At 55.2% G+C, this 16,483-nt stretch overlaps 1 protein-coding gene and 1 long non-coding RNA gene across 3 annotated transcripts; both read right to left on the minus strand.

Moving 5' to 3' along the window:
- Positions 1-3,323: 3,323 nt before the first annotated feature.
- Positions 3,324-7,109, minus strand: SLC32A1 (solute carrier family 32 member 1). Its single transcript, XM_038159359.1, has 2 exons — positions 6,287-7,109; positions 3,324-5,485 (listed from the first exon to the last, which is right to left on the minus strand). Exons 1-2 carry the CDS (start codon positions 6,656-6,658, stop codon positions 4,298-4,300), a joined length of 1,560 nt encoding a protein of 519 aa, XP_038015287.1. The 5' UTR covers positions 6,659-7,109; the 3' UTR covers positions 3,324-4,297.
- Positions 7,110-8,029: 920 nt separating this feature from the next.
- LOC119710367 lies at positions 8,030-11,529 on the minus strand. 2 transcript variants are annotated; one of them, XR_005259544.1, is made up of 4 exons: positions 11,350-11,529; positions 10,253-10,408; positions 9,991-10,071; positions 9,088-9,218 (listed from the first exon to the last, which is right to left on the minus strand). It is a non-coding gene; the product is annotated as an uncharacterized LOC119710367 (long non-coding RNA). The 2 variants fall into 2 exon arrangements; XR_005259543.1 differs by having other exon boundaries at positions 8,030-9,218; positions 10,253-11,529.
- Between the last annotated feature and the right edge of the window lie 4,954 nt (positions 11,530-16,483).

Below are 16,483 nucleotides of genomic sequence, written 5' to 3' on the forward strand. Positions count from 1 at the left end.
CTCTGCAGGAGCCCAGCACCAGTGGTCACACATCTCTGTGTGGGGCCCAAACAAGAGTCTGACAGGGGAGTGTGTTGGTGGAGTCACTGGTGGAGCCTCCAGCTCCTCACCTGAAACACAAACTCCAAAGATGTACAAAATCAGTTGATGGAGAACATTGATGCCACCACCAAAACAGGCATTTTCTGAAATAGCCTGGAATATGTGATATGGAGTATCCAAACTTCATGAGGCCGAGATATCCAGCTGCTGCCACAGGCAAGGTCTCTGGCTCCGTGTGTGAGGAGGAGGCAGAGCCATCCCTGCCCTCTGCACGCAGGGAGGAGTGGGCCCAGCCCGCACCTCACTCCGGCTCCCACCGATGGTCCCGTGGGGAGGCACAACTGTGTGGGTGCACGAGGGCAACAGAGATTTGGTATTTCCCTCATGTCTCAGGAAACGAGCCCAAATAGAGGTTCCCATTGTGTCTGAGAAACTGTAAAGACACAGAGAGAAATAAATCCGTTCCCTGGTAGTGCAGAGAGGGCCTTTGTTTGTCTGGTTTTCAGAGTGAGAAGGTTTAGAGGATTGTTGCAGCACATGACCAGAAGCTACAAAGCACAGACAAAAGCCATTTGGAGCACAGCTCAGACTCTGACATCGCACTGGGTTTTCAGAAGATTTCTGCTTTGTTCACGTTAAACCTGCTGCTATTTTGGGGGTTATTTTCCTCACTCCGCTGCGTCCCTCGCTGTCGGGGCCGCACACGTCCAGCAGCACTGGGCACACGAAGGCTGCCACAGGCACCGGCACAGCATCAAAATGTCTGCTGCGACGGGCTGGAGGGGCTGCCCGTGCTCCTAGCCCGAGGCACGAGTGTTGCACCAGCAGCCGCGTCCGCTCCAACCCTGCAGGTTCAGAGGACGCAGCCTCTGCTTCTCGCCGCAGAGCCGGCTCGCTCCGCGGCCGGGGCCAGCCGCCAGCGAGCGCCGGTGCCGGCAGGGGCACGGAGGGAAGCGCCCGAGCCGAGCTGACAGCGAGACAAAGCCCTCTGGGGCTCGCTGGGAAATCGCGGGCTTGGCCGCAGCTGAAAAGTGCGGCGAGACAGACGCCGAGGTGCCCTGTCACCCTCGGGAGCCGCACCAGGCGGCAGCGGGGGCGCCAGTGCTCCTCAGCCGGGGCTGTCCCCCTGCCAGCAGGAGCCTGGGGAGCTCCGGGATTTGAGGTGCCCTCGCGGGGACCGAGGGAACCCTCTGGTGAAGCTTCCTTGTTCTTCACCCTGAGGGATAGGAGCGAGGATCCCTGACCGTCCCCTCACAAAAAGGGCACAAATCTTCTTTCAGCCCCGAGTACAACAGGGGCCACTTCTGCTCGCAAGGGGAAGGGGGGGAAAGGTCCTGAGTTAGGTTTAAAACCTCTGCAAAATTAAAGCTTCATAAATTATTTCCATCATCGTGTACCCTGAACCGGAGAACTTTTGACCCCTGTAAAACACAAGGACCAGGACACATTAGTCTGTGAGCATCCTGTGCCCAGACTCAATAAGCTGCCCACAGGAGAGAAGAGCCAGCTGCCGTGCTGCTTGCGGCAAGGCATGGCATGGCATGGCATGGCATGGCACGGCACGGCACGGCACGGCACGGCACGGCACGGCATGGCACGGCACGGCATGGCATGGCACGGCACGGCATGGCATGGGTCCCTTTGCTTCCCTGGTGGGGAACACAAAGACAGAAACATCTTGAAAGAGCGATGTGCAAACCAGAGATGTGCAGAGCACTGTATTAACCTGCCAGGCAACCTCAGCTCTCCGCTTATTCCAGGATCCGAGGGGTTATCTCAGGGCAGGGAGACGGGCTGGATCTCCTCCCGCGCTGGCCCCTTATAATCGCCCTGGGGAGAAAGCAGAGCTGGAACACAGAGTTCAGGGCAGAAGCAAGAGCAGCGAGCACCCCTGAATAGAAGCCCCCTGTGCGGGCTGGTTCCCCTCATCTCGGGCGGGTGGATGCGGTGGCTCCGGGCCGGTTCCATCCCGTCTCCCGGCTGGGGATGGATTCGGGGGCTCCGGGCAGGGCCCATCCCGTCTCCCGGCTGGGGATGGATTCGGTGGCTCCGGGCAGGGAGCGCCGTCGGGCGAGGGCGCTGCGCCGCCGTGGCGGCTCCGGGCCGGCGGCGGGCGGGGAGCGCAGGGGCGGGGGGGCAGATCGGGCTGTCGGTGCCCGCGTCAGGGCGGCAATCACGGGTCACCTGCACCGGGGTGGGAGCAGGGATGATGAGGATGAAAGTGGTGAGGATGGAGGTAGGGGTGAGCATAAAGATGATGGGGATGAGCTCGAGAATGGCGTAGGACCCTGCTGGATTTCCCCAGGCAAAGGCGCCGGCATGGAGGGAAATGTGGCTAATCCGGGGGCAGGCGCCTCACCACGATGCCCCCCACTCTCACCCACCCCCGGCGCCACACTACGCTGCCCCACACGGCACAGACCCCACAGCTTCCCCTTTTCTTTTCTTTCGGAAGCTGCCCAGAAAATGGCTCGAAATGCGTTTTTCCCCGGGCAGGGACATCCCTCTCTCCCTCCCGCAGCCCCTTTCCCGGCTTGTGCCAACACCCCCCTCCCGCCCCCGGTACCGCATTGCGGAGCTGCCCGCTCACCCCGGACCGGACCGGGCTGGGGAGATGGGGGGAGATCCCAGCCCTACGGGGGCTCGACGTGTTTTGGGGGCAATAACAGGACTCCCACGGGGACCTCAGCTGTGCCTGTGCTGTGGGAGCGATGCCGGTGGGTCCCCCCATCCTCATCCTCGCTGTGTAGCGGCAGCCGATGGACAATTAGTTTGTCGTGGCTTTTAAAATGGTGTAAATCGAGGTGTTTTCTGTCACAGGATTGGAGTGTAGGGCTGACCTCCCCCGCGGTGGCGGCTTTGCCCGCAGCGGGGATCAGCCCGACGCTCCACACCCGTGGGCAGGGTTTGGTGAGTTTGGATCAAGCCAGAGGTGCACCCAGCCTTTTATTTCGTTTATTTCTCCCCCTTTGTTTGTTCGTGAGGGGATATTCCCCCCCCGCTCTTTCACAAGAACAAAAACCTCGGGGTGCATTTGCAAACTCCCGTCCCTGTAGTCTGAGCACTACGGGGGAAAGCAGCCCCGCCACCCCCAGCTGTAAGATGACCTCTTCCCAAAAAATGTCTCCTACCTCTTGCAAGCAGCTGAATGCCAGCTTCTCTGGAAATCCGGCACTGCCTCCCCTTAGCCTGAGGATGTGTTGTAGCCCTGACACGGGGAGGATGAACTTCCCTCTGCCCCTGCCTTGCTCCTCCAAGCCCCCACGAACCAAGCCAGCCTCATCATCTATGTTTTCTCTTTATTGTTCCATATATTTATGTATCACATTATATGTTAAAGATAGATTTTTTTTCTGATATACATTTTTCATCTTATTTACCACAATGACACCACACGTACATTGGAAACAGCTCCACGGATCTGGTAGATTGCACAGAATGAATTGTGTCGTAGTTTTGTTCCTGTAATCCTGAACGACATCAAATCCAACCATATATTATTATTATTATTATCATTATTTAGCTTCTCATAATTTAGAAATAACAATTGTTAAAACGAAATGAAACATAAGTCACTGAGAAGTGGACTCAGGGCTGCGATTTCAACCAGAGGCAACACATTTGTGTTTGATGGGAAGCGCCGTTCGTTCCTCGGTGTGGACTGGGATGGAGGAATCGAGCAGTCCTGCCATCTATGTGACTACGGTGTAAACATTGCAGGTAAGCGGCATCACCGGTCGTCAGACGCTGCTTGGGCTTGTTGGGCTGGTCGTACAATCTGGGTCTCGTCTACATCCATCTCTCAAAGTGTTAAAACAAAGGTCCCTGCTCCCGGCACCCACGGCGGGTTTTGCTTCTCAATCCCATGGGATCGGCACCTGTGTTTCAGCTCCTGAAACACTGAATTGCATATCTGTGAGGAGTGTTGAAAACTGCGACTGTTTCCCAACAGGCCGTTGGTGGGGGGCCAAGCTTCAGGCAACGAGTGAGGAGATAGGGGTGGGGCACCAGTTAATTTCCTTCCAAAAAATCTAAATAACAAAAAAATAGATTTAAATCTGAGCTTATTTAAAAAGACATCAGGGCGAGCACTTTCATCACTTCTTATTTTCCTTAGTTTGCAGATTCTATGACATAGAATTTGTTGGATGCATGTAACGAAAATAATGACTCTTTCCATTAAAGGGATGCAGAATTATTTGGCTATGCGGATGTTCGATGCGATTCTCTTCCTGCACCCGACTCTGGCCCATCCTTAATCTTCAGCATTGGTTCTGAAAGCCTCTATGAGGCCTTCTAAAGAGTGGATGAACCCGGAGATGCTGCAGATACCACCTATAACGAAAATGGCAACATCGAAGAAGACATGATGCCACAAGAGCTTCCTCCACAAGAGTTTGAGGTGGAAGAGACTGGGGAGCAGGAAACAGAGCCCTGCACCTGTGAGGCTCCCAGTAAGACCCATCAAGAGGGCAAAATGGGGGACATAAATAGCCATGAGCAGGGTGAAAACTACCAGGGCACATCTGAGGGTGAGTCCCCAGGATTTGAGCCGCCCGTCACCCCCATAGCAGTTGGGGAAGAAAGCCCTGTTTCCATCTTGGAAAAGGGACCTCTCCAGGACTTCTACAGCTGCAAAGAACGGCAAGGGGTACGAGAGCAAGGCTTTGGCCACCAAGAAAATGTTGACTACTGCCCTAATGGTGGATGGCAAGTTGTCTGTAATGACCTCCTTGGTCTCATCAGCCCAGGTCAGGTAGGCGACCAAGGCAAAGAGTCCCTTAAGGATGCAAGCTGCGATGTGAGTCCAGTTCATCATGCAATGAAACTCCTTGGGGTTCTGCATGTTCCCCTCCAAGGAAGGCAGAAAGATCTGGGAGGTGTAGCTGAAGACAATGATGCCAATAGAGATGGGAAACTTCTTGACATCAATGTAAAACTTGACTTTGTCCCAGGCCCAGTCACGCGCCCTGGAGAGGCAGTAGGCGATCACCAGGATGTTGATGACAAAGTGGGCTAATGTGCACAGCAAGCTGAACTTGGAGACCGCCTTGAGGTTCTTCAAGAACGCACAAGGCAGGAGCACTGCAGTGGCAATGATGGACCACGACTTCTGGGAGACGGGCAGGTTGGGGAAGCTGTTGTACATCAGGTTCCCACTGACCACCACATAGAGGATGCAGGTCATGACCAGTTCAATGATCTGAGCCACGTTCACAATTCTGCCCCCGAGGGTGGGGAAGCGGGGCGCGCAGCACGCGTTCGCGATGTCCACGTAGGAGTCTCTCACCCTGACTATCTCCCCGTCCTCATTCTCTTCGTAAAGACAGGCAATAAGGATTTTCCCAGTGTAGCAGCAAACCACCGCAGCGAAAATTATTAAAAAGAGTCCTAGGTATCCACCGTGAAGGATGGCATAGGGCAGGCCCAGAACAAACATCCCCTAGAAAGAGACAAAATGGAAACCGTGTTGCCGCATCTCTGAGGGCCCGCGCCCGCGGCCGGGCACACGCAGCCGCACCACGGTGGTCACGTGCGTGCTCTCTGCCTCCCACGCACCACGGCACCCACGCAGGCGGTCACACAGTCACGCCACGCAGCCGCGGCCACGCGCGGTGACGCACCCCCTGTCCCTGTGACGTGCCACCCCCACAGTCACGCCCGCGTCATCGCACCCCCGAGCACCCACAACAGGCGAGCAAGGTTTGGGTGCCTGGGCTGTGCTCCAGTCTCTACCCTCGCTGTCCCCAGCCCCTCTCAGTGCACCAAGACCTCCATAGCTGGGGACATCTCGAGGGGCCAGGCTGGGCCCACTCCAGTGCAGCCCCACCACCAGCCCAGTCACCCCCAGGTCCCCTGTCTCCTTGCCCGTGACCACTGCTGGGGCAGCCTGGTGGGGTCAGAATCTGCAGCGTGACAGGGCTGGGGCCTGGGCCCCTCCCTGGCGCTCTGTCTGGTTTGAGGTGGGGGGGGGTGGGGAGGGGGGCAAAGCAGAAAGCTGGGCTAGGGAGTTTTTGTTTCCCTTTTTTAAATCTGTTTTTCATTTTAATTCCTTCTTCCTGCTCTATTATTCACCTCTATCTTTCACCTGTTTTTATTTATATATTTCCCCCCTATTTTCCCCTTTTCCCCTTTTTCTCGAAGCCGGTTTGTAATCAGCCCACGGCTTCTGGCCGAGGTACAGGGCGCGTAGCAGGACCGGAATCAGGGAGCGCTGCCCTGTGCCCCGCGGCGGCGGCCGTACCTGGATGGCGTTGGTGACGTTCCATCCCGCCTCCCATGCCGTGATCTTGGGCTTGCCCTGTCCGGAGAGCTCGGAGCAGGCCTCCTTGGAGGCGGAGGGCGGCAGGGGCCCCGTGCCGTCCCGCTGGTAGTGGATGTCCCCCTCCATGGGCGGCTCCCCGCCCTCCTCGCTGCCCTCCGACTTGAGGATGTCCATCTGCAGCCCTTGCCGATGCTCCATGTCCAGGTCGTCGCAGTGGGCGAAGCCCACCGCCTCCTCGTCGGTGGCCGCCTGGAAGCCCATCCTGGCGAACATGCCGCTCATCTTCGCCTGGGATTTGTGCGACACGGAGGTGGCCACGTTGGAGAGCTTGCTGCGGAGGAGGGTGGCCATGGCGGCGGCTCCGGTGACTCCGCTTCTCGCGGACCCTCGGGGATGCGGAGACCCGACGGGGCGGGCGGGCGGCGGGGCGGCGGACGGGACTCGGTCGCCCCTTGGCGAGGGGCGGCTGCGGGGAGCTGTTCCGAGCCGCTACCTCCGTGTCCCGGCGCAGTGCGGGCGGCTCCCGGCCGGGGTGCCCAGGGGCATGACACCGCTGCGGGGGGAGCGGGCCCGCACGCCCTGCCGCCCGCTCCGCGCTGCTCCGCGCCGCTCCGCCGAGCCCCGCGGCGGGATCGGGGGGCGAGTCGGGCGGGATGGGGGCTGTCAGCAGCCGGCGGCTGTCACCAGACGGGCAGAGCAAGCCCCTGGCAGAGCGCGCCGCGTCTCCATCGCAGTGCGCCCACCTCGCGGAGAGAAGAGGAGAGGGGAGAGAATTGCTGCATTTCTGGGGGAGGTACCAGCCTGCCCGGCCAAGCCCAGCCCTCCGCACTCCCCCCCGCCCCACCCACGCCCGCCGGGCCCCGCCAGCAGCGCCGCAGCCCGGGACATCCCCCCCCCCCCCGGCCCGGCTCCGCATCCCTTGCGCTGCCCGCCCTGCCCCGCACCTGCCCCGCACCCGCCCGCCGGCCCCGGCCGCCAGCCCCCTCCCCACGGAGAAACAAAAGAGCTCCGCTGAAGAGGCGGACAGGCTGCTTTCGACAGGTTCTTAACGAGATTTTCCTCCTCGTACCCCCTTCTTTTTCTTTTCTCTGCCCCCCAAAACGCGCGGCCCCATGGGTGGCGGGGGGCGGCCTGGGCAGCGGCCCCTGCCCAGGGGACTCAGCGGTGCGCGGCCACCCGCGCACAGGGAGCGAGGGCTCAGCTCTCTCTAACGATTCCTGGGAGCAGAGAGCTCCAAAACCGGCGGGACAAGGCGCGGAGATGTCGTGCGGGGCCCGCAGCCGGGTGGCACCGCATCGGCCCCGCAGCGGTAGCGCCCGGCCGCGGGGGCACCGGCACCCGGGGGATGCTCCGTGCCGAGCTCTCGGTCCTCACCAGCCACTACTGGGGTTCTCCTCTCTTTAAACAAAAGACCGATATTTTCGGTTTGCTTCCAAGCGCTTATGTTCGTTTGTAAGCTAAAAGCCTTACGGTTTTTAATTTATTTTAAATTTTTCCGAGGTGAGTGGCTAACACAGCCGACAACGGCAACGGGAAATCCCGGTCCCGTGCTGTGGCACGGACAAGTGGAGAGTGGCAGGGGGAGCGATGGCATTCGGGGGCGGTGTGGGGGAAAGCACGTCCCCTCTGCGGCGGGAGAGCCTTTGAATCGTTGTTTTAAAAAATTATATTCATATATATATATATATATATATATATATATATATATATATTTATATGTATGTATGTTCTTTGAAAGGCGGGAAAGGGAGGGATTTCTGTTTCATTTGCTGTCTTGGAAGACAAAAAAAAGAACATTGTTTTACGGCAGATGGGAGGAAAAGCCACCGCTAAATTATTTCCTAGTATCGTTGTTGAGGGAGTAGGGAGGGAGCGCCCAGGCTGCGGTTGCAGGTGGGATGCGGTACTGAGCAGAGATGGGGGAAAAAAATCCAATTCCTAGGAAAAAAAAAAAAAAAAAACAACAACTTAAATCACCTCCTTAAAAACCTTTTTATTTTTTTCCCCAGCCACAATCTAAAAGCAAATTCGGTGTTAAGAGGCTGAAGGGCGCAAAAAACCAGAATAAAACTAAAATATCCCCGGTGAGGGCTGTACCCCTAACGGGTCCCTGTGCCGCTGATCCCGGCGCGGGGATGAACGAGCTGCTTCTACGGGCGCCCCCCAAAAATGGGTGGTTTTTTTTTTTTTGATGGCAGCGGAGGAGGAGGGCGACTGAGCGTGGCGCATCCTTGGCTTTGCGTGGGAATTATTACATGTGAGTGCACAGATAGGTCGCGAAAGCCGAGCGGGGCACGGCTGCGCCCGGGTTTAGCAGCGTCTTGACGGGCAGGGATTTAACGGGGAAATGGAAAAGCTCGGGCCGGCACCGCTGCCCTCGGCCGCCGCTTCGCCTCTTCACAGCCCCGGAAAACCAGTGCTACCACGGACACCGTGAGGGATTGATTCAACGATTTATTTTTCTTTTTTATTAACATTATTTATTTTTATTCATCCTAAGACGAGTTCGTTATGAAAGAAGACGTGAAGGAGCTCTGTTTCCGGAGGCTGCAGGGGGCATCAGGGAAGAAGGAACGAAAACGCATCCAAACCTCTGTCTGGTGCGTGATTATCTCCTCAAAAAGCCCTGGCGCATCCGTGCCCCTGCCCCGGTACCCCCAAACTTCGGCTGGGAGACCCGCAATGGTCCCACTGGGCATCACCCCGCACCCCCGGCCGGCAGCCCTCGATGCCAGGGAGTGGAGGGAGCTCCTCTGGGAGCCACTCAGCTGACATTTACGGTCCCTTCCAACCCAAGCCTTTCTACGATCACGCCAAGGGTGGAGGAAATTGGCTTTTGGCTCTTCGTTGAGCATCGAGAATGTCATGGATGTGTCGGGCTCGGGAGACGTCTCTGAGAGAAAAAAAAATCCTAACCAAAATAAATAATAATATTTTTAAAAACCATGAACAACTAAGAAAAAGGGAACAAGAAAACAAAAACAAAACGAAAAAACCCAACAAAACCAAACCGACAGAACACCAACCAAACAAGCAAAAAAAAAAAAAAAAAAAAAAAAAAAAAAAAACAAAAAAAACCAAAAAAAAACCAAACCAAAACAAAAAAAACCCAAACAAAACAAAACAAAACCCCAACACAAAACCAAAAAACCAAAACCTAGTAAAATCCATCCAAAACAACCAATAAACCAAAAACTCCAATCAAGGAAAGGGAAAAGAAAAAAAATAAAAAAAGCCACGGGAAGCTTGAAAATAAGTTCAGGGTCTCGGGGCCGGTGCGCTGAGGATGCCCCGGGGCAGGGCTGCCTCGCCAGGGCCCTGGGACCCTCCGTCCTGCTCGGGCCGTTCCTCCGGCTGGGGATGCCCCGGGGTCGGGGGTCCCTTTTCCCAGTGCTGCGAGGGGCTGTGTCCCCCCTTGCCCGGGGGACCCCTCAAGCTGAGAGCCCGCAGAGCGCCCCGGGCAGCTGAGCCTCGCCGGACCCCGAGGTCAGCGAGAAGCTGTGGGGGATGCTGAGGATGCTGAGGAGGTCCGGGGGCTCCGAGGGGTGCATTGGCGGGGGTGCCGCTGTGCCCTCCCCCAGTCCCGGTTTCACCGGCGGCAGCTGAGCCCGCAGCCTCCTCCCCTCCCCCGGGGCGCGCCCCGGAACCGCCCCCGCACCCCCTGCCCGCCTGGGAACACCCACCCGGCTCCCCCTGCCTCCGGGACGCCGGCTCGTTCCGCACCGTTTCCAGGAGAGGGAGAAGAAGATTTTCTGTAGCAGCGGCTGGAAAAATAAAAAGACTTTCTCCCTTCTCCCCCCGAACTACTACCGGCGGCTGAAGTCGGGGAGAAAGCACAAAAAAATAGGAGCGGGGGCGAGGGGGAGGAAGGGCTACGGGACACAGAAAGAGGGAGAGGAAGAGAGGAAAACCCGGAGAGATGGAGAGGAGGGTCGGGACATTTACCTCCGCTTCTCTCCGCATCGCTGCCCGCAGCGCGCCGGGGAAGGCTGGAGGGGCGGGTGGATGGACGGACGGACGGACGGACGGACGGAGGCAGCCGCGTCACTCCTGGGCTCTCCCTAACTCCCAATTAACCCAAGCAGGATAATGGTGCCAAACCTTATCCAAAGGTTAGCGGCTCTCAGGGGGGCGTTTGAGCTGCAAATCGTTTCAGCCGAAGCTGAAAGGCGAGAGCGAGCCCGCGAACGAGCCGCAGGCAGCGCTGGAGCCGGGGCCGGGGGGCTCTGGCACTCTCTGCTTTCTCTGAGCCGCTCCCCGGGGCGGGCTGAGGGTCTCCTGTACCCCCCGAGCAGCCCCAGGGGTGTGCAGCCCTGCTCCTGCGGGGAGCACCTCTTCCAGACCCCACCATCCTCCCCAGGCACATCCAAGCCGGAGGAGCAACTCTGCCTTATCTCTGCCGACCAGGCTGTGAGGCTCGTGGCTGGGTCTTCTGGTTATTACACTGAGGGGAAAAAAAGCAATTTGTGCTCAAAAATCATTTAAAGCAGGGCAGGAAGGCGAACCCTGGGGGTGTTGTCTTTCCAAATCCCTCACCACCGGCCCCTCTCCGGGCTGCTGGGCAGCGCAGAGCAGTGCCGCCTGCACGGGGGTGCAGATATTTGGGAGCAGGATGGCCATCACTCCAAGCTCGCCGCTCAGTCAGGCTCCCAAGTGCAAAGGATTCGGTTCTCATGGGCTTTGGGGGCTGTGAGCTGCTACAAGCACACTAGACTGCAAATTGTGACCGTACGAAAAAGAGGGTGTGCAAATCCTGGGTGTTCACCTTCATCGTCCCCTGTAACACTCAGGAAAAGAGTGGCTGTCCAATCGCAGGCGTGTAACCCCCTGATTCCTGCTCAGATTCCTGGCCTATGCCACGATCTTTCCCCACACCCCTCTAACCTGCTGCAGGGCACCTCCAGCACAGCTGCCAGCCGCGGGGCTGAGGGGCAGCTTCTGCCCAAACAGCAAATTCCACGGTCACATCTGCCCGGAGAACAGAACCCTGACAGGTCAGCCCAGGCGCTCCCGGAGCAGCAGCCACCCCTCTGCACAGGTACATGGGCACCTAGGGAGGCGATCCCAGGACATGGAAGCCGTTCCTCCTCCCTGCAGCCGTCGCCAAAAGCAGCTCCTGTGTTTATGGGGGCCGATGGCACCCCTGCAGTCCCAGCCATGCACGAGAGAGTGCACGGCAGTGCCCTTCATCCCGCCCTGCCTCCTCATCCCCCCGCCGCCACCGCGCCGGGCGCCTCTGACAGGATAATGAAGAGTTGCACGGTATTCTATAAAAAGGCAATTAGATAAACTGCTGGATTGGGACCAGCTCCCGTGACCTAGTTAATAGCTCTGGGAATTTCGGCTAGGGAAGGAAAAGGCGCCGGGGTCCGGACGTGGGGCACGGCGAGAGGGCTGTGGAGGGGAGGCTGTGGGCAGCAGCGCAGGCTGCTGGAATGTCCCAAGCCTAGAATGTCACAAGCCCTGAATGTCCCAAGCCTTGGGTTCTCTCTCTGGAGTGGGTTTAGAGCTCAGCGGCAGCACAAAGCACGAAGTGGAAGCTCTGGATGTAGAACCACACAAGCTGCTGCCGGGGTCGTGCTCTGGCTGCTGTGGCTGATCCACAGGCTGGCGCTCAGGACAAAGACAGCAGCAGCCAGGCTGGCAGATACTCTGCAGTAAAATAACCACAACAGAGTGACACCCAAAGGCAGAGCCTCCAGGAGAAAGCCCGCAGTGGATGTCCCCTCTTTATTTCATTTTTTTTACTGAACACACAAAATGGCTGCCTAAATTACAGACTCATAAAAAAACAGACCACACATAGTAAGGATTTGGAATATAATAATTTTAGATTAATATGTATTACAATAAGACAATTCTATTGTATGTAAGAAAAAAAAAGCTTTCTTACTTTAATAAGTAGGTTGCTTGCAAAATAAGTAACTTCTGATCTGTAATTTGGGATAAAATTTGTACATGAATTGCTGTGATTTCCATTTCCCAAAGGGAAGAGCCTTGATAAACCATTATCACCTATAAACTAAAAATTAATTTGCAATTTGAGCACAACACATTCCTAAAACCATTTTCAATAGGTTGGAATTAAATTTAACCCATTGTTTGTCTTTATTCTTCACATCAAAATGAAGTGGTAGCCACCGGGTACCAAATTCCCAACTCACTACTCTGTAGGATTGTTCCCAAGAGCCAAACAGCATTTTCATTGACTTAATATATAAAGCTTCATCACTGTCAAATTAAATATTCATATATATACACACTCTTGTATTTTACAGGAAATGACAATGGACTGGGAAAGGAAGCTGCACACTTCATAGGTGCCAAGCTTTTTAATATCAACTTTCAAATAAAAATCTCTTCTGCTGCAGTTGTAGAAGCTGTAACAGTGACTGGTCTGTGCAGGAAAGTTCTCCCTGTGGTCAGATGACGCCCCAGTGCTGGAGACTTTTTATATAATCTATATATTTTTCTTATTCTTTTAATGCTGTTTAATCTGTGTGTGCTGTGGGAAGGGCCTCTCATGCAGAGGCCCGGCCAGCAGCCAGCTTGCCTTGGGGTGTTTCTTGTCAGGAGGGCTCAATCTCAGCCTGCTCCATCCCCCATCTGTCCATGTGCCTTCTCCTTTTTGTGTCCATTTCTGATAAAAGCAGGTCAGCAACACACAGTCCTCCTGCAAGCATCTTCCAGCTCCATCCAAAAGCCAAGAGGAGCAGTTTGGGAAATCCCAAATCCTGCTTTGACAGCTTTGAAACTCCTGACAGCTCAGCCAAGGCTAACAAGGCCAGGCAGCAGGCACAGGTTTGTGTATCTTCCTTTAGCAGGGCCTCTCTCAGTGTTTGGAGTGACAGAAACCAGGTTCACCTAAGCCAGGGAATGGAGCTACTGGCAAAATTGCAGCTGTGTCTCTGAACATGACTCCCACATCAATTTGTGGAGCCTCACACACGGAGGGTGCTGTTTCCAGCAGCAGGATTTGGATGTGCAGCCTCTGTGAGCAGATATCATCTGTTAGTTTGGTCATTTCTTTTTCCTAGAGAACAAAAATAAACTCCATGTAAAGGATACAGTCAAAACCTGAGCCCGGAAAAGCACCACGTGAAGCTGCTGCTGTGTCCTAAGGAAAGCCAAAGGGAAAGGGAAGTACATCACAGCTTGATCCAAAGGGAGCTCAGCCCACAGCAACGCTCCCTGTGCAGCTGGAGAGGAGGAGACAGAAACCCTCACCTCGAGGGGATGCTGCTGCTTGTGGGCAGGGACTGGATGCTGCACCCACCTTGGCTGCCTCTGCTCTGCACTGCAGGCACAGTCCTGCTTCCAGCAAAGAAACCAAAAAATAAAAAGAAAAATTAAAAAAAAAAAAAGAGAAAAAAGAAAAAACCTCTTTTTGCAGGAAGGCTCCACACACATCACTCCCTTTCATCCCACAGTGCCAGTGTGAGCAGTGCAGTGCACAGTGCTGGGAAAGCTCACTGTAGCACAGGCAGGGTGTGAGTGCCCGGCTGTCTGCAGCCACAGGGGCACTTGGCACGGGCAGAACCAGCCCTGCTGGTCCTGCACCAACAGGGAAATGCAGTTACCTGTGCTCAACACAAGCACTGGAGAACCTGCCCGTTTCTTCCATGGCTCAGAGAGGTCAGCTCATCACAGTGTCTTGATCTGCTGCTGCTGCAGGAGTGCCCATCATAGCCCTGGGTGCCTCACACTGCAGGCACTGCTGACTCCAGAGCCACGGGGACAGCACTCAGTAACTACAGCCTTATTGCAGCATTTCTACAGAGTTTATCAAATACTCTGACCTACCTGAAAAGCTTTCCTGTCAGCACTTCAGATTAGCAAAGCTGGGACAGGGTAATAATATTTATTGTCCTCACCAGCAAGCAATCAGTGAGTTTCCTGTCCAGAGGCATCAGAGGAGTCCAGCCAGCCCTGGAGGCTCAGCATCAACCCCACAGGCAGAAGACCAGGCCTTTGCAGAGGAGTCTTCCTTCTTTCATCTGGGATAATGCACAGAAAGAGAACAGGTACTAGGGCAGGACTGAGATTATCCCTCGCCAGGAGACAGTAAGGAGGGAACAGACCACGAGCTGGAAACCACAGCTGCAGCAGAGGATGTGTTTTTGGTGACACAGCAGTACAGTGCCCATCTGTGCAGCTCACACTGGTACACAACAAATATTTCAGCAAAATAGAAATGTCACCTGTTACCGCTGCAGCAAACCTCCCGTGGGGGTTTTGGTCACTCCCTGGTGGGATGCTCTGCTCCATGAGAGGCAGAAATGGGCTCAGGACTAGGCAAGGTGCAGGCAAGGTGGTTCTCACCCAGGCTCTGCTCTGCCAGGAGCCTGAGGGTCTCTGCTTCATGGGTATTACAGGGACAGATTCTGTGCCTTTCCATGAATTCAGCTTAAACCTTTGAATTAAGAGAGGAAGGAAAACGAGATTAAAAAAATATTTGCAAATAAGTACTTTCTGGGTACTAGAGCAGCATTCCTGCCCACTGCCTCCATCCTTGCCCAGAGCTGAGGGCAGCAGCTCAGGGTGCTTGCCAGGGCTCAGAGGTGCTCGTGGCAGCAGCACCCTGCACTGAGCACTCCAGGAGCCCAGCCCAGTGCTCTGCATCCCTCTGGGACACCCTGCAGGTTCGGGAGGGGCTTTACCCTCCCCTGCTGCTGCTTTTCCAGCAGGGAGGAAGCTCAAACCCTGGGGAGCTTTGCTGTGCTGGTTTGCTGCTCCCCCACAGCACTTTCCTCCTGGGGCAGCTCCTCAGAAAAGGGACAAGCTGTTGATGAAGTGCATCACTGCATCCCATGAGAGAGTCCATGAATGCACCAGCTGGGCTCACTCTTTGTGGCTCAGGAGCTTCCCAAACCCCCTCAGGACCACCAAGACTTCAGGCACTTCTACAACTTCGTGGGGGGAATCCAAGGATCTTCAGCAAGTAAAATAACCAATATTTTAACTGCTTTCATAGCTTTTCATCCATTTGTGCCATGTTGTAGGCCTCTGTAAATGTATACCAGAATGTTTATTTCACAGGGGAGTGTTAAGCAGTCTTTCAACTTTGAGACTCTGAAACTCTGAACTTAGCAGCCTGTAATCCCAAAGTATTACTATTGAAAACACCATTCTCATAATAAACTTCTGGCATCACAACGCTATTTGCTTTTAATAGAACAGTACTTCTTAAGCAATTTAGTTAATTTGATTTACGACAAAAAGAAATTTGGAGAGTATAAAACCTCAGGAAGAGAGCAGCAGGGAAGGCAGCTCTGTGATTACCTCCCCCTGCACACACGTAAACTGCAGATGAGGTAAATTAATAATGAGACTTAAAGTTACTTCTTCTCCACGTTAGAAAGTTGAGTGAGAGGAGACTGCAAGGCTGGGAGAGGAGAGGGCTGTGCTGTCCCACAGCAGGAATGTGATTCAGAACTCTCTTCCATACTGAAACACGTCACATTAGGACTATTAAATAAACATTTAGTGGTGCATCAGGTACAAGACCCTCAAGATTTGTTTCCTAAGGCTTGCAAATGTCATTGAGCTCACCAGGCTGGGCGCAGCAGCCTCTCATCTCTCCCAGGAGGAGCTGACATCCTTCCTGCCACATCACAGGTCTTTGGCTGTTCAAGCTGGACCCTTGGTTTTGCCAAAGACTTCTATACACAGCACAAACCCCTGGTGGGGAAAGGGCAGCCTGGGATTCCAATTTTCCAGCTTGTGCAGGAAGGCAGAGATTAAACCTCCTTGTTCCAGTCCAGTCGCTGTAGCTCTGTCACTGTAGATAAATCACCGGAGCCTGGTTCAGCTCACATCCCAACTGACAATGGGACAGAAATGCCCAGAGGGAAAGTTAAACTAGAGGGTCTCACATTCCTTGGTTTCTCTACGTTTGATCCTCTCTACACACCAGGATTCCTTTCTGGCACCTGATGTCAAATTTCTCCCTGACATTCCCTCTGTCACCTCGCTGGCTGTCACTGCAGCACAGCCCTGCACAGAGAGCCCTCCTCACCCCATGGCTCAACCACTGGCCATGCTGGAGGCTCCTGTGCATCCCAATTCATGCTCCTCCCTCCCACCATCCCTTCTTTCCCTCTCCAGGAAGTCTCAATCCTGATGTCCCCTCTGCCAGCCCCTGCGAGGTGACCGGGTGACACAGCTGAACTAGAG

The sequence above is a fragment of the Motacilla alba genome, chromosome 20 (genome assembly GCF_015832195.1).
Source record: "Motacilla alba alba isolate MOTALB_02 chromosome 20, Motacilla_alba_V1.0_pri, whole genome shotgun sequence".
Taxonomy (NCBI): domain Eukaryota; kingdom Metazoa; phylum Chordata; class Aves; order Passeriformes; family Motacillidae; genus Motacilla; species Motacilla alba.